Source organism: Mirounga leonina, unplaced genomic scaffold (genome assembly GCF_011800145.1).
Source record: "Mirounga leonina isolate KUSES-001 unplaced genomic scaffold, KU_Mleo_1.0 Mir_224, whole genome shotgun sequence".
In the NCBI taxonomy this organism is placed as follows: domain Eukaryota; kingdom Metazoa; phylum Chordata; class Mammalia; order Carnivora; family Phocidae; genus Mirounga; species Mirounga leonina.
The window spans coordinates 6,474,076-6,492,221 of record NW_023270615.1 but is presented as its reverse complement, the minus strand read 5'-3'; the positions used below and the strand labels follow the sequence as shown (position 1 = coordinate 6,492,221).

Below are 18,146 nucleotides of genomic sequence, written 5' to 3'. Positions count from 1 at the left end.
AACCAGATACATAGCAGCTATGGTAATAAGTGTGTTAATATCTTACCTAATTTTAATTGAACAAAGCACATGGTTCAAGGCTTCTTTGAGGCACCCTACTATGTATATCACAGGAACACAATAAATGTTTCCTTGATTGAATGTATTTTTTTGCCTTTATCTTTTCCCATGGCATGCAAGAACAGCAGATCCAATAAGACAAATATTTGTCAATACATGCAAAATTTACATGCAAATAAATGCAAAAAAAAATCAGTTGACAGCTGAATTGGTATTGAGAAACTATGTTTGATTATCCATATGTATCTTTTGTTTTATTTTTCCTGTTTATTTACTGCTTGCAAATTTGATTATGCACTTTCCCCCTTGCTTGATGGCATTTTGGGAGGTAAAGAAAATAACCCTTTTAGATTCTCTATCATATCATAAACATGAAATATAAATTCACTGGATGAAAGATTATGATTCAGTACATTTGAATTGGCAGTGCCTTTTTGTTATAGTTTATTATGGGACACCTTCATAGCCCAAAGCCAGTGAATCTATCTCTGTATTTATTAAAACCCCTCTGTCCAGGGCACCTGGGTGGCTCAGTCAGTTAAGCATCTGACTCTTGATTTCAGTTCAGGTCATGATCTCAGGGTCATGAGATCGAGCCCCGTGTCAAGCTCCACACTCATTGCGGAGTCTGTCTGAATTCTCTCCCTCTCCCTCCGTCCCTCCCTCTGCTCGTGTTCTCTCAAAAAATAAATCAATAAATAAAATCTTAAAAAAAATAAAACCCCTCTGTCCACGAGGTAGATTATTTATAATTCCTAAATGCAAACTAGCCTTTCCTAGTTATATAGTTATATATCATGTCTCTGGATAACATCTTCTTAATGTTAATTAGTTTGTGCTCACCAAATATTGAACAGCAATATATTTGTCTAGGAAAATTAGGAAGTGCAAGAGCTGAAAACAGGGCCAAGAGCATACGGAGGGTGAGGAGCCATGTAGGGGATGAATGTTATTTTCAAATATATGGATGGCTCTTATGCGGAAAAGGGCATAGTGCAGATATGAGGCCAACAAGCAGAACTTAAGAGGAGGGATTCATATGCAGCTAGAGGGAACTTTCTAGTGCTTAGCATTGTCCAGACACGGAAAAGTCTAAGAAATAATGAGTTACCTGTTGATGATGCTGTTTAAAGAGACACTGGCTGGCCAATGGCCAGGAGCAAACCAATGATCATAGTGGGATTGGAGAGGTGAGTTTAAGAGATCCTTCCGGTTTTATGAGGCTATAATTCCGTAACAGTAACAAGTCACTTAAGCTCTTTGGATCTCAATTACCTCATCTATAAATTTGACTTTTGGCCTGAGTTATCCATAATCTTCCTTCTAACATTAACACACTATCACTTTTTAACAGAATGGTTCCCACATGCTCCATGGGATTCTACACTGTTAGGTTAGGTGGGATTGGGTGGATACTGAAGTCAATATGAGCAACAGTAGGTCACATAGAAAGAGTGGGGAATGGTGGTCATGAGAGTTAGACTATACCTCCAGGCTGCTTAGCTGGGCGTGTGACCTAGCTCTTTCCTACTTTGGGCCTTAGGTTTTTTATCTACTACTTAGGATGATAACAAGAATCATAAATCATAGTTGACTATGCGGCTCAAAGGAGAACTCAAGATATAAAAGGCATAAAGGTACAAAAAGGTTCTAAAAAGTTTGAAATGTTCTATTCACAGGGGTAATAAAATATATATAACATGTAGGAACTGAAAACAACTACTATGTCATTATTTAGGAAAATTCTTGGACCAGAATACTATGTTTAATTTTATTTAGTTTCCAATCATTATAAGGTAACATAGGAATCATACACCTTATAAATGTTCTGAGATTTTTTATTAGAAAAAAATACCAGTCTAAATAGGTGAAAATAATAAAAGAGAGTATTTATCTCTGGGAAGAAAAGACTACAGGCTTTCTTCTTGTATTGGAGAAATTCTATGAGAAGAAAACAATATAATGATACTTCTCTCAAGAGGTTGTGAGAATTAAATAAGAATATTTCATGTTTATATTAAATATTTTATTTCTTTATATAAATATATTTATATACATGTATAATATACACTAAACTTTATAAAAATGAATAGGAATGTCAGAAATATAAATCTTTACATAAATAAAGCATTTATATTTATTATTTTTCATAAGAATATATTTATATTTTACACTGTTTATAAGGCACTTAGCTCTATATCTGGCACATAGTGAGCAATCACTAAATGGTTCTTATTATTAATAAAAACAACCAAACAAAACTACAGACCAATATCCCTCAAACTACAGACAAATATTAACTACAGCAAATATTCCTAAAAAGTATTAGCAAATAATATTCAGCAATACCCACAAAGAGTTATACACTATCACCAAGTGAGAATCATTCCAGAGATATAAGGCTGGTTCAGTATTCAAAAATCAGTTAATACAAGACACCACGCTGATAGAATGAAGAAAAAATACCACATAATCGTCTAAGTTGATGCAGAAAAAGCATTTGACAAAATCCATCCTCCTTTTCCTCTCAACAAATTTGGAATAGAAAGGCACTTCCAAAACCTGATTAAGGGCATTTATGAAAATCTCACAGCTAATATCATACTCAGTGACAAAGACTGAATGCTTTTCCCCTACGATAGAGAACAAAACAAAGATGCTCACTCTTGCTACTCTTATTCAACATAGTGCAGAATTCGAGCAAATGAAAAAGGCAAAAAAAGGAAATAAAAAGCATACAAATGAGAAGAGAAGGAATATAGTTGTTCCTATTTGTAATGACACCATTGTCTACATACAAATTCTCAAGGAATCTCCAAAAACCTCCTAGAATTACTGAGTTTGGCAACATCAAGAAAATATACAAAATCAGTTATAACTATTTATACTAGCAATAAACGTATGCATACAAAAATTAAAGATTCTACTTACAATAGCTCAAAAAAATACTTAGGCATAAATTCAATAAAACATGTTTAGGACTCATATACTGAAAACTATAAAATCCTGATGAAAGAAATCAAGGAAGGTATAAATAAAGAGACAAACCATGTTCAATGACTGGTAGATTCCATACAATAAAGATGTTAATTCTCATCAAATTGATAAGACACGTTTAACACAATTCCTCTGAAAATTCCAGCAAGATTTTTAAAAATATATATGGACAAGGTTATTCTAAAATTTATACGGAAAAGCAAAGGAACTAGGTTAGCTAAAACAATTTTGAAGAAGAATGAAGTGAGAGGATTCAGTCTTCCCAATTTCATTTATTATTTTTGTTGCTCTGCAATAAAAAGGAACAAACTATCCTGAGATACAACAACCTAGATGAATCTGTAGAAAATTAAGCTGAGTGGAAAAAAAAAAAAATCCAATCCCGAAGGGTTGCATGGAGTATGAATCCACTTATGTAAAATTCTTGAAATGACAAAATTATAGAAATGGAAAACAGATTAGTGGATAAGGGAAAGCCTGGGCTTAAGGATAGGGGTTTATGGGAGGGCCATGGATTTGGCTATTCAAGAAACATGAGGGATTCATATGCTGATGAAATGTTCTGTGTTTTGTCTGTTTCAACGTCAACATACTTGCTGTGATATTATGCTATAGTTTTGCGAGATGTTGCCATTTGTACGAAACTGGGTAAAAAGCAAGGGAATCTGTCTGCATTCTTTCTCATAACAACAGTTGAATCTACAATTATCACAAACTAAGTTTAATTGAAAAAAAATCTTGCATATCATGTAATCATTTTCCAATTATCTTTGAATATATTATTTCCAGAGGAGAAAAAGCAACAACGAAATGAAGTTTTCTTTTCCATTACTTTAAAGCTGCGGAAGAAGCCCCTAGAAATTGTTAAGCATCCTGATCTGTCTTTGGCTGGAAATTCTTGGCTGGCCTCATGACTTCCTTACTATTTTTAGTCTTGATTACAAATAGACATTTATCAGTAACAGAAATGAAAAGTAACATTCACCAAGAAAGATGTTAAAAGAACTGAGGATTTTATTTTATAAAGATTTATTTATTTATTTATTTTAGAGAGAGTGCATGTGTGTGTGAGCTGAGAAGGGAGGCAGAGGGGGAGTGAAAGGGACAAGGAGACTCCATGCTGAGTGTGGAGCCCGTTGCGGGGTTCGATCTCATGACCCTGAGATCATGACCTGAGCCAAAACCAGGAGTGGGATGCTCAACCAACTGAGCCATGCAGACTCCCCAAGAACTGAAAATTTTAAAGGGAGGCTTTGTACACACACATAGAGAACATATGGCAACAAAGGGAACAGAGCAGAATGAAAGTATTTACCTCCTCTTTGGCAATGCGCATGTCGTCTGTAACGTTAGAGAAGACCGTGGGCTGGATGAAGTAGCCTTTATTCCCCCATGGGCCACCACCGCACTCCAGTTTGGCCCCTTCTTTCTTCCCACTCTCAATGAGGTCAAGTATTTTTTCATATTGTTCCTTATCAATCTGTAGGAAAAATATCACATGGAAAGGGAAATAAATGAATAAAGTAAGTTTATAAGGGTAATATATTGCCCAGCCTGTTAATGAGGGATTCAAAATGCTAGAGGATTGTTACTGAGTGAAATCTTCCATCAAAACAGCTGACAGAGGCTCAGATTCATTCTGTGTTTATTCTCCTGACTTTTCTAGAAGGAACACTTACAGGTAAATATTTGTATTCAGCATTTGCTTTACCATTACGTAAGCAAAGCACATCAGCCCTGCGAACAAATGTAAACATCTTCACACTACTGTCATTTATTTTCACTGGGAAAAAAATGCCTGTTAACAGTCAAACACACTTGAAAACTATAGTCCTAACTGAAATAAAGAGGAAAAGGAGAAGAGAACTTTGATACTGGGTTTAATGAAATTTGGCAGTTGGAAAGCAGATGCTTTAGGGCTTTGAAGACCCCTAGACTTCTGTTTGCTCCTCGTTCCTGACAACCTCCTCTGGCCGGATACACGCTGACCGCAGCGTGGGCATCCTCCCGTCCAGGTCCCCGTGGGGCAGTCTCAGTAGGTCGATCCCAGTTTCTAGCCTGTCCTATTAGCATCTCGCTTCATCACAGAGACTACCTCTAAAAACATGACAAGAATGACAGGGTCTGAATGGTTTGTTAAGCAGTATTTTTTATAAGGAAAAAAAGCAAAAACAAAAGCAAACCTAACTCGAGTTTGGGCTGGGATACCCAGAGCACACATCTTCCCCCCATGCACTGGAATTGGGGTTATGTATTGTCTCAATTGTCTCAATTTTGGGAGGCTGAAAAACTTAGTGATTTTTGGACTCTAAAATCGCTGGTCAAGACTGCCCTGTCTCAGGTGTGGCCGGGGTTAAGTTTTAAAGGAAAAAGATTGAAGATCCAGGAGTTAAGGTGAAGGGCCTCTTGCCAGTTCAGCCTGTCTTTTCTCACTACTTAGAAAGTGTTGCTCTTTATCTTCTTCTTTGACTCTGCAATCTTCCTCATCTTCCAAATCCCAGAAAAAGGTCACAAACTAACTGCACACAGCCCAGCTCCCATATCCAATGAGATTAAGTGCTATTTGAAACCAGAAACCGTTTTCTAAAATTTGGCACAATATTTGGTACAATGTTGCTCAGTCCTCCTTTGTGCATGATATTTAAATGAGTATTTCAAAGGGAAACGTTCCTTCATTTCCAGCAGATCAAGGAAGTTGTAATGTTGGTTTAATAACTGTTGGTTTGATATTTAAATTGCTGCCTAGTATTTACTACAGCGAGACTAAGGGGTGGTGTTAGTTCTGTCTGGTTAAAATACTCAGGTTTCCAGCAACTAGCCAAGGATCCATGTATCTCCATGCAAAGCTTCTCTGGCCTCTTCCAAAGTATTAATCTCACTATGGCCTCAAAAAATCATGATTTTGGAGTGTTTCATTTTAAGATGTATTCCCTAAGTCATAACTTGTACCCGCCTGTGACCAGAGTGGATATTTGGGGACAGTCCTAGTCTTGCTTATGCACTGGGAGGTAAAGGCGGGAAGAATTTGTTTGTTGGAAAACTTAGATGGTCAATAACTTCTAAGAATACAGGAATTCATAGAGTAGGGTCTGGCTACTGACAATGTGGTTCTCTAGCCAGCCACTCTAGCGTTCCTTGGTGGCAAAATGCATTTCTTAGGCCTCACCCGAGACCTACTGCATTAGAATTCGCATTTTTAATGAGATTCTCAGGTGATTCAAATGCACAGGAAGACTGAGAGCCTTACACCAGAGTTTAGGCCTAGTGATGGAAGTTTTCAGTCATACCTCGGGACATACTCAGTGTAGTCTGGCTAATTTTGCTTCACCATAAATACAAATCTTCCTCAGAAGGTTTCAGATTGGCCATACCTGAATTTGGCTTTCCTTTTGGCCCTCAGGAACTTCTCAGTAAGGCTAGGATGTAGCAGGGGCTCTTTAATTGTGATGGACCATTAGCTCATGGGCTAGTCTATGAGACGTAATAGGGCATGGCATTGTTTAAGAGTCTCAAAGTATACATTTTGATGTGTTTGAATGTGCAAATTATTTAATTCCTTAGGGTTGATGGGTTGAGAAAGAAAGTTTGAGAAATGACACTGAAACATCCTTTAAATCATTTGGAAACCAAAGATCAACAAGAGCAATGAGAGCGGATATATGAAGTTATTGATTTGTGATAGTAATTGTCACCATAGGTATAAATGGAAGCATGCAATTTTCATTTACTCAACAGACATTTGGGCACATACTGTGAACCAGGCACTCAGATGCTTTGTATAGATTATTGCATTTCACTGTGCACTGACCCTGCAAGATTGGTGTTACTACTTCCACTTTACAGATGAGAAAACAGAGCCTCAGGGAAGTTAGATTTTAAATCCAGCCTCTATTTTGAAAGTCCATGTCTCTGCATTAGGACAAGATGCAACTTCTGATAATGTTATAACCTTTGATGTGGGTTATGAAATCAAATTGGAAAATCACTTTACCAATGAAAAAATATAAAATATAATGTGATTAAGATAAAACAACATATTACTTCATTTACCAGCTGAGTTATTTGAGGGCTTTTAGGTTTTAATATTTGGCATTGCCTAAATCTTAAGGTTTTCCTACTTGGCTATCTTGGCATGGGCAGAAAAAGCCAAGTTAGCCTTTTAACTCTTCCAGACTGTAAACTCCATGAGGTCAGGTAGCATATCCTCCTTGTTCCTTTGGGCATTGTCAGGTACTTATCCCAGGATTTAGCTTTCTTTAACACTGGGAGTTAGATTCATTGCTTTTTTTTTTTTTTTGAAACACCGAACTGATACAGTATTGTCACCTAGGAAGATCTATGGTAATGAAACAATCTTATTCAATAAAAAGCAAATCTAGAGAGGACACTTTATTCTTGTCCCCTGTGAATGCTATTCCTTCTTTTGTATACTCACTTGAGGGCCCTGATTGACTCCTGGGGCCAGAGGATTTCCAAGGACATAGTTTTTAGCCCGTTCAACACTCCGTCGGACAAACTCATCGTAAATCGATTCTTCCACAAAAAGCCTGGATGCAGCTATACAACATTGGCCTTGGTGGTAGAATAACCCCTGGTGTGCAAATTCAACGGCATTGTCCACTGCAAAGAAGATACTCACATTGAAGAAGAGATTTTTTTTTTAAAGATTACATATTTGTATACATCGCTCTCAGAGGCAATAGGATGCTATAGAAAAATTATGAGTTGCACAGTCAGATGTAGATTCAATACACCCCACCTCTTATCAGCCAGGTGACAAATTAACCTTTCTAATCCTTTATTTAATATGGAAATGATAGCCACAAATATAGAATCTGAAAAAATTAATATAGACACTACCAAGAATATAGAAAGTGTCAGAAGATCCTATCCCACTGCAAATGATTTTTAGATATTTTTATTTTAGAGAGAGAAAGAGAGAGCGCATGCACATGGGGGGAGGGGCAGAGGGAGAGAATCTCAAGCAGACTCCCTGCTGAGCATGGAGCCTGACCTGGGGCTTGATACCAGGACCCTGAGATCATGACCTGAGGCGAAACCAAGAGTGGACGCTTAACTGACTGAACCACCCAGGCACCCCTACACATGATTTTTATAAAAATCTCTGTTTATAATTAGTTAGATGACTGAATATCTCAGGTCTCAGATTTTAACTAAATGACAAGGAAAACATGAACTATCTATTTTTTTCCCACTTTTAAAAAGGTGAATTTTATGGTATCTAAACTGTTTTTCAATCGAGGTGTTACAAAACAAAACAAAAAAGGTTAGAAAAGTTTATTTCCATCCCTGGGTTGTGGTCTCTCTGAGGACAGGAAAGAAATATTGTTAATCTGGGTTATTCCAAAGGCTAGTACAGTGCCAGGATAGTATCTCATATTCCCATTTCTTTCTTTCTTTCTTTCTTTCTTTCTTTCTTTCTTTCTTTCTTTCTTTCTTTCTTTCTTTCTTTCTTTCTTTCATTATTTGTTTATTTGATGTAGTGTTCCATGATTCATTGGGAAACATGAACTATCTATTGCATTAAATAATTTAAAAATATTTTTAGACACCCTGATCAATAGGAAAAATGATATTTCTGAAAAAAAAATTAATATTCAAAATCACTCACCCACCTTGACAGCCCTGTTCCAGGAAAAACATTTTCCAACTTTATTTAAAATATGCCATATTATTTCATATATGCCTATAAACTCTTCTTATCTACATATGTGAGATGGTAGAATGGGGCTTGAAAGGGAAAAATAGGTTGTCATCACTAAATCCTAAACAACCTGAGGTTTTCTCTGCATTTTAATTTTTTAAATGGTGGAGATTTAATTCAACATTATAGCAATTGAGTATTGTGATATTTACTTTGTGAACTAACCGCACCTACTTAAGTTGTAGTGGAAACAGTTTCTAGAGAGGTTTGGTAAAAATCAGGACTCTTATCATATTTGTGGAATATATAATAAGGCAGTGTGTTCTGAAAAGCTTCGGCTAAGATCACACTCAGCCATTTCTGTTTATTACCTTATGCTACAGCTATCAAAGAAAGAGCTAGATGAATGCTTGAGAATCCATTTCTGCTGACTGACTCCCACTTAGAATAGAATTGTGGGATTCTACTCGATAATACAATCAGAATGAACCAGGGATATTGTATAGGGGAGTCACATCATAATTATAGATGGAATATATGTAAATTCGACCACACGAGCTAGGAAAAAAGGGAGAGAAACTCCTTAAATGCTAAGTGTTATTCTCTTCTGACCCTTTCATTCAATGTGTGTATGACCCAGAGCGAAGGGAAATGACAAATGTGAAATTTGCCATCTCTCTAGTTGGTCCCAGTCCAACATAACTGGGGGTATGTCACCATGCCTAACCCAATGCTAATATTTACAGGCATGGAATTAAAAAAAAAAATACACCACAGCTCCCAAGTGCAAGACAGTTGGTTGCCTAGAGTTCAGCTGCGAAAATGGCAATCTATTCCACTCCAGGAAGAAAGAGTGTCTGCATTAGACTCATCTAGGTGTGACACATTAGGACATTTTGAGAGATTTTTCAAGAGTCATTCTAGGTTCTGGTTAATGCCTTACATTTTGATGTTAGAAGCAAACCCTTTTATAAACTTCAAGGTCACCGTCCGGCATTGCCAGACACCACGATGAGGGGTGAAAAGTTAAGAGTGGCCCTCACTCACAGTCGGCATCAGCAAACACAATGCAGGGGCTCTTTCCACCAAGCTCCAGGGTCACCCTCTTCAGATTGCTTTTCCCCGCAGCTTCTTTGATCATCTTGCCAACCTGGAATGGAGCATTACAGAGGAGGAGGCTGAATCTGCTCTCCTGAACGCGGGTTTATTTAGCATTTTAAATGTATATGAGGTTTGTGCCATAGTTAAATTCCAGTGGGGAGAAACATTAAATGGCTTTTCTCAAGATTTGGCACCTTCAGATATCAAAGGCTCCTCTACCCGAGCATAAACATAATGAATCAGAAAAACACTCATGAGAACAGATACATAGAAAATGACAGCTGATCTTGACAGACAGAACTGGGCAGGAGGTATTTTTCGTTTTAATCAGAACTTCATCTTTCTATTATGGACTGGACATATCACGATCCAACCATCACTTATCTACTTGACTTTTCATCCCTCTACTGAAATCCAGAGAACTCTATCCAAGCTGGCATATTTATTGCCCCCTAAACCTCATCTCTGTTTCTCATTATATGCCCACCCTGACCCGGGCCGCCCCCAATCCCAGCCTTCCTTGAGGTCCGGCTGATACCTGAACTCTTCTTTGAAGCTTGCTCTGTTGACTCTAGGCAGACATGACTTTTTCTTCCTCTTATTCCCACCCCCCCACACCCCATAGAACCCTCATTAGAACTGTTTCAGAGTCTCCCTTGGATTGTATTATTTGTAAACACATCAATTTCCCAAACAGATATCACCCCCTTGGTGGCAGTGATAAAGTCCTATCATTGCATACTTCTCAGCACTCTCTGTCACAGTGGGGGTTTGTTGAACTACGGTTGGTTGCCAGATCTCTCTCTCTCTCCCCCCACCTCCCTCCCTCCGTTCCTCCCTTCCTCTCTCTCCCCACAACTTCGAACTGTGGAGCTAGAAAAAAGAAATTGGATCTGTGCTCTGTGCTGTTGGAATCCTACTGTTCTGGCTTCTTCTTTAATGCTAGTTGCCCCTCTTCAGAGAAAGACATTGTTTTCATTTTTTCCTCTGTGGCTCCCATCCCACCAAGATTATTTTCTGTAGTTGTTTTATTTTTCCATCTCTAAGACCTGGCCTGCTTTATAACTATTTCCTCTTTACTATTTTTATTGAAGTCCTAATGTCCTAAATGATCTTTGCTTTTCTTTTTGAAAGATGATTCATTTTATCTTGCTTCTGGGTTGTTGTTTTTTTTTTTTTCCCTATTTGACACATCTGATTTTAATAAAAAGTTTCTATCCCAACTGAACAAAAGATAAGTAGGTGCTTGCTGAGCATATGTTTGAATTTTATGTGCTTATTGAACTGACTGCTACCATGCCTTACAGAGCAGAGCAATAATTAAGCTGCCAATGTTTTTATCTTATTTAAAGATGTCAGGTGCTAAATCAAATCCTTTAATATAGGTTAATAAAAAGAAACTGAGAAGAGACTTGCGGTGGGGAAATCCTATCTGAAATTTTTCTTATATGCCATTTTCCTTCCACAATATACTTCTTTTTAAATTTTCATTTACAATGATTAAGAATTTTTTATTTCCTACATTCTTTCCTTTTCCTCCTTTGAATTCTCCAAATTCTTTCTTCATCTTTTTTTTTTTTTTTTTAACTTAGAAATATTTACTGGAGAAACTTTGTTAGATAATTTGTGTCTCAGGGAAGGGAATGAGATCAGAGATATTTTTCTAAAAGCAACAGATGTCGGAAGAACTAGAATGAAGAGTGGCCAGAAGTATGAGTAAGGGAGAAAGGTTACACTTTTGTTTAGTACAAGTTTCGATGGCAAATAAAAGGTTTGAGTTTTCCCAAAGGTCTAGTTAAAGCCAAAACAAGGAAACATAAATTTTGTTCCATGGTTTTGTTCCCTTACTTGGAAAAAAGTAAAGGTTCATTATTTTTCCTAAAGAGGTCTGCAATGAAGAAAGAGAAGAACCTTCGAGACTATGGTAAGCAATATGTCCCATGATGTTGTGTCATTGTCATGTGAGACAGAAGTAGCAAGTGAAAATGGTCTAATTTACCACATCCTGCACAATGTGCATTGGATTCTGTTTTTTGTTTTGTTTTGTTTTATTCTGTTTTAAATGAATCTAACGGGACATTAAAATTCTTACCTTGCCAGAAGCATTTTTAGAAAGAGGATCATTGCTACCGTGACCACAAAAGATATAATCCATGGTTTGCCTCTTTCATGGCACTTGGCAAGTTTCCCACTATCTGCCAAGCAACAAACCTGAAGCTAAAAGAGAGCCCAGAAAGACTGGTTTTTCTGTGTGGCCTCTAAAATCACCTTAGTTACATTTAGTTATTTAATACTTACTCGGAAGTAGTTACTATACTGGCTTTTGCAGATAACAGTGACTAGGACAGTCTTTGAGGATGGTCAGCAAAGGAGAGAGATAAATGACAAAGCAATGGGCATGAGCTATCATAATTATAGATCACGGACAATGGGGAACACACATGGGGGGTGGTTTAAAACTCAGGATGCCCCTGGGACTGCAGAGAAAGCCAAAGAGGCAGCAGGTGGTGGAAGCCATATTATAGTAGGTGTGGCCACGAGTGAGCAAAAGCCTGGAGGAATGAAAAGATACATCTGAATACCCTATGGGGTGCTCGATATTTCACTACTCATTAGCTCCTTCAATTGTATTTTGTAGAATAAGGTAGCTATTATTATTCACATAAAAATGAGAAATACAAATGTAGCAATGATACTTAATGTTTGGAAGACACACTGCTTAAAGGGGTAGAGTCAGAATTTGAACCCAGATGTTTCCCAGTCTTTTAATCTCAGAGTTTTTTCTACTTTTAGCAAGTAAAGTGCTCCAAAGCACCCAGGGATGGGCCAAGACAAATAGGCAGGGATTCTAGAGATGCGATCAGATGAGCCGGGGAATGAGCGGGCATGGAATCTAGAGCAGCAAATGTGCATGGAGGTTTAGAATGCTAGGCTGAGGAATTTGTACCTTCCTGCCTTTACCTCTGCTATGATTTTGATCTGTGACTTCACCTTTTTTTTTTTTAACTTACTGCCATGTCTCATTCCCAGTTGTTCTGTCCACAGAATCCTGAATGCAGGATTTGCTTTCCCCTACCTCAATGAGCGTTTGTAGAATGTAAACCTTTTCTGTTCTGTGTCTAGGAAACATAAAAAAGTATTTTTGTATTTATCTAGTTTTTAAAAGATCAAGAAAAATAAAATTTTACTTTCCACCGTTTTAGTTCTCTATGTAAATGTTTCTTTATATTGGAGTGGCTAATTTGGAATATAAAATAATCAAATTAGCTTCTCCTCGTTATCTAGAATGTTCTTCTTGCTTCTCAATCTCTGGGGAGTTAAAAAAGTAACCGCTCTTCAAAATTCAGAGCAGGTTCTCGCCCCTATGTAGACATCATCATTCCTTGCTGTGAATGCCCTTATAGAGCTCTTAGTATCTTATCACATCCTGTCTTGTATCTTATGTGTAACCGCAGTTTTATAAGAAGGGGCTCTTTTCATTCTTCATCCTTTATACTGTATACCGGTAAGATGTTTGCACTGAACATCTCACAATGTCACATCATCCAACAGGAGGACTCGAACTGTTTTTTGCTTGATACGGTATGATTTTACCACTTTCTTTTTGCTTGCAACAGAAACTCATCTCAATAGATGGGAATTCATTCTCCCAAACTCCACTTTCCAGGCGGTTCCCTCTTTCTCTCCCTCCTGCCTCTTCTTGCAGCGCCCATGGCTGAGACCCTGCTCTTTAACCTTCTGGAAAGTCAAGCTGGAGCCGGAGGGGCATAAAAATTAAGCTAAGCCAGCAGTCACACTCAGGAAGCTGAGTCGCTGGCTCCCTTTCAGAATGATCAGGAAAGAGAGAGCCCCAAATAAGGAGCTAAAGGTGATGCTCTGCTCTTTAATTTCCATAATCTACAGGGTACGATTACATCCATTCATACAAATCACTGCGGCCTAATTTAGATTTTCTATCATAAACCATACTAATCATACGACAGGGTCTCATCAGCTCTATTTCTTGTCAGGAAAGTAATGAACCCACTAGAAACAGTTTCATGCAGGCCGCGTGTGTGACAGGTACCCCGCTTCATCTCAACCACATCTGCTTATGTTCTATAAACATGTGTGAAGGTTAGAATAAGGAACAAATCATTAAAAGGAACTTTTGTTTTAGAGAAATGTCGGCCTAAAAACAGTGACACAAAACATGCTTCTGACACCTGGACATGCAGACCTTCTGCAGTACTGGCCTGAGTGATTAATGTTACCTCTGTAGATCCTGTGAAGGCCACTTTGTCTATATCCATGTGGGAAGAAATGGCCGCCCCAGCAGTAGGCCCGTAACCAGGGACAATGTTCACTACTCCGGGAGGGAAACCTGCCTGAGGATAAAAAGTAAAATGGTTATGACAGAACTGAGAATTTAATTCTGTGATTAAAAAGAGGAGAGTCTGGGATCAAAGCCGCCTCCCGATGCTGAGCTTATGAGTTTCTCTACCAAGAAAGATTCATTTAAGTGCTATTATTATTATTATTTCATTTTGTAGCCCACTTAAAAAAACCTCCCGAATTACATTACTGGGGAAGTGTTTCTCCTTGGGGGCAGAAATCCATGTTTGACTTTTCTGGATCATTGCCCCAGTGATGGCTGCCTCAGATTTCATAATAGTAACTCAGAAAGATAGTGTGTGGAAAAGAGCTTGGGAAATCACTCACATAGAAGGAAAACAATGCAATTATTATCCTACTGGCAAAACTAAGAAGCTAAAAGGATCTTGCATTTTCAGTTTCTAGCTATTGATTGTTTAGGCCATACCAACTGGGTTGCAAATTCCTACTGGCAATATTTAATCAGTAAAACATTAGATAAGAACTATCCTCCCGTGCATGACTAAGCTTCACAGTTTGATTTCATTCCTGGTTAAAGAATGATCAGGGAGAAAACAGTGTGTACCTGAGATGGGCACATTGAAATTTCATATTCTTGGCATCAAAATGCCCCATTTTGACATTTCTTTTGCCCTCCCTTTTTTTAAAAAATTTGAAGTGAAGAATAGTTTTAAGATTTAGGTTCAGATTTTTTAAATTTAAGTTTCTAGTAACTAAAGCCTGGTTTTTAAGTTCTGGAAAGATCTGAAGGACAAAGGGCAACACATTGCAAGAAAAAAGACAGTAACCCAACCTGGATAATTGATGAAAATAAATTTCATGTGCTTTTTTTTTTTTTATTTTTTTTTTGGCCAGTTTTTGAGCAAGAAGGTAAATGCAGAGAAAACCACAACAGAAAACAGAATATAAACACGTCCCCTCATGGAAAGATATGTTAAAAAATTATGTGGTCCGGGAGCCTGGGTGGCTCAGTTGGTTAAGCGACTGCCTTCGGCTCGGGTCATGATCCTGGAGTCCCAGGATCGAGTCCCGCATCGGGCTTCCTGCTCGGCGGGGAGTCTGCTTCTCCCTCTGACCCTCCCCCCTCTCATGCTCTATCTCATTCTCTCTCTCAAATAAAAAAAAAAAAAAAAATTATGTGGCCCAATATTACAAGCAAGCATATTGGCACACAGGCCCCAACCTTCAGAGGGATTAGTTTAAAAAAATTTGCAGAACCTCCAGGCCATTAGTGCCAGTTAGAAACCAATATTCATTTCAACATTTGAAAGAAAGATACATCAATTTCAACGTGACTTCGCATTCATGAGTTAAGCTAAGGAAACAAACTAAAAGTGATCATAAGGTGACTGTTTGACATGAAGCCTTTGAGTCTGACTTCTTGTCTCCATTTGGGCAGTTCATTTCGGCTGACTGTTGGAAATCTCAGCTGGTGGCCATATTCAATGTGTCCTCATCTGGACAGAGCCATTGGCAAGTGGTTTACGTAGCACCAAGTGAGTCCTTCATAGTGGAAAGGAGAGTTCCTGAGTTCTCACACATATTTTGATTTGGGGAACTCACCTCTTGGATTAAAGATGCCACGTGAAGGGCAGTGAGAGGAGTTTGCTCTGCAGGTTTGACAACCACGGTATTTCCACAGCTCAGGGCAGGCCCTATCTTCCAAATGAGCATGACCAGCGGGAAATTCCACTAGAAAGCAACAGGGAACAATAGATTCTTTGTATTGCTGAAAGCCCCATTTGCTAATCTAACTTCTACATTATTCACTACCTAAAGATGTGGAATAATAATTGTGGTAGTTTTGTGTAATCAACTGGTGTCTTCAAATTAAGTTCATTGCTAAAAGCAACTGATAAATGCTGGAAAGCTTCAAGTAAAGTAGATATGGGACAGGAGTGGAAGAGAGCCAAAAAATTTTACCAAGTGCTGTTATTTTGAGTTCTTCATCTACTGGAGGAAAAAAAAAATTACTGCATGGTTTAAAAATCAAGCCTGACTGTTAAACATATTGTAAGTTATCTGCACATCTTTGAAAAGTGTAATTATTCCTCCCTCCTTATAGATCATTTGTTGTAACCATGTACCCAGTAATAATATTTAGCAGTGACCTGAAGCTAATATAACATTGTGTGTCAACTATATTTCAATAATAAAAACTGTGTGTGTGTATGTGTGTGTGTTGGGGGGGGTGTTGTAGTAGTAGCAGTGTTTATTTCTAAGGCAAATATCTTGCTAAAGACAAAAAGTCTAGGGTCTGGTGGCTAAGAACTTGGTTCAAATCTCAGCTCAATCATTGACCAGCCCAGTGAGCTCAGACAAGTTACATGCTCTCCATGCATGATTTCATCATCTGCAAATGCTGATAAAAATCCTCTCTACTTCAAAAGGTTATCATGAGGATTCTTCAGGAAAGTGGGCCAAAGGCTTAAGAGAGTGATGGGTTCATCATAGGCATGCAATAAATATTAGCTATTACTAGTATTCAGGACTGTGTAATTTTTATTAGTTTTATTGAGAGTTTTGAACTAATGAGCAATTTCACTCAAAATGTGGCTATGGATGCATTTCAATCTCATTGGAGCAGAAGATAAGTCATTGACGCTTTCCCAGCTGAAAGCTTCAGAATACTTTAACATCTTTTTATTTGGCTTCTCTAATATGTCGGTGAAATCATTTAGATCATCTCCCATTTGTTGGGTTTAAAAGAAAATCTTCATGATTCTGTTTAAAAATACAGCTAAAGGTAGGATAATCCATACAGTACTCCAACAGTTTCTTCCACTTTAATTTAAAAAATGCATTTAGGACTCAAACACTGGTTGCTACTCTTCTCCATGATGAGAAGTCTCAACGGGGAGATAATTTGTGTTGGAGAATAGTAGGCCATACTGCTTCGCTAAAATGGCATCCTACAGAGAGAAGCCAACAATAGCTGCTTTGTTACATACGTGTGAAGCATGGGTCTTAAAAAGAGTATATAACACAGTTTTTTAAAAACAAATCACAGAGTGAAAGGCTAAGATAGGTCAATGCTGTAATATCAAAACACACTCAAGTGATACCCCACAATATAGATATATTTCTGGACCACCTCCTTCATATCCAAAGAGTTCAGTCACAGGGAGACCTGAGCTCATCAGTTACTACATTTGTTCCACATTTAGCAAATATCTAAGAATCCCTACGTGCTGGAGAAAATTTCTTTACCAAATGAAATAGAATTAGAGTTCTTTTTCTTTTTTTTCTTTTTTAAGCTTGAAAATCATATAGGAGACCAACTTACAGGAATGATTTGGCCACATACACCAACAGGCTCATGTCTCGTGTAAGTAAAAAAGTTTCCATCTGCAAAATAAAACACACAAATCATTTGTGGACAAATATGCTTGACATTCAAGGAATGGTCATGGGTTGATGTGAGAAGAAGGTGTAGACAATAACTGAAAACAAAACAACAAATAAAGAAATAAAAACAACCCCCTTATCTCCAACCACTTATGAAATGAAAAATCGAGTGCTGCAATAGTAATGTGAAATGAGAGGAACTGTAAAACTGATGTAGGTCAAGGCAAAGATGCAAAACTGGAATATATCTGAAAGATATTTAATTCTCTGATCTTGTAGGAGAGCTATTTTTTAAATTATCCTCATTCTCGAAGTTTACTAGAAAAAAGGTACAAGGTGTGTGGCTAAGACAATAACTTAGAGTTCTGTTTCTGACAGTTCTATCAGTAATGGTAGAATTTTTTTGAAGTAAAAATAACAAAATTAGAAAAGAGTAGAATTAAAAAATATCTCCCTACAAGCCTACTGGCTTATTCTAAAAGGTGCTTTTTTTTTTTCCTACCAAACAATAAAAGCAAATCTCTTCATCAAAAAAAAAAAAAAAAGAAAGAAAGAAAGAAAGAAAGAAAGAAAGAAAGAAAGAAAGAAAGAAAGAAAGAAA

The 18,146-nt window shown here is 37.6% G+C and overlaps 1 protein-coding gene across 1 annotated transcript in view; it reads right to left on the bottom strand.

The window, feature by feature from the left end:
- ALDH1A1 (aldehyde dehydrogenase 1 family member A1) overlaps positions 1-18,146 on the bottom strand; it is a 55,150-nt gene that overhangs the window by 13,255 nt on the left and 23,749 nt on the right. The window contains exons 5-10 of the mRNA XM_035029046.1: positions 17,484-17,545; positions 15,761-15,889; positions 14,077-14,190; positions 9,770-9,872; positions 7,493-7,677; positions 4,373-4,537 (exon numbers count right to left, since the gene is read on the bottom strand). Of these exons, the coding sequence (XP_034884937.1) occupies positions 4,373-4,537; positions 7,493-7,677; positions 9,770-9,872; positions 14,077-14,190; positions 15,761-15,889; positions 17,484-17,545 (758 nt within the window). The remainder of the gene's footprint in view (positions 1-4,372; positions 4,538-7,492; positions 7,678-9,769; positions 9,873-14,076; positions 14,191-15,760; positions 15,890-17,483; positions 17,546-18,146) is intronic.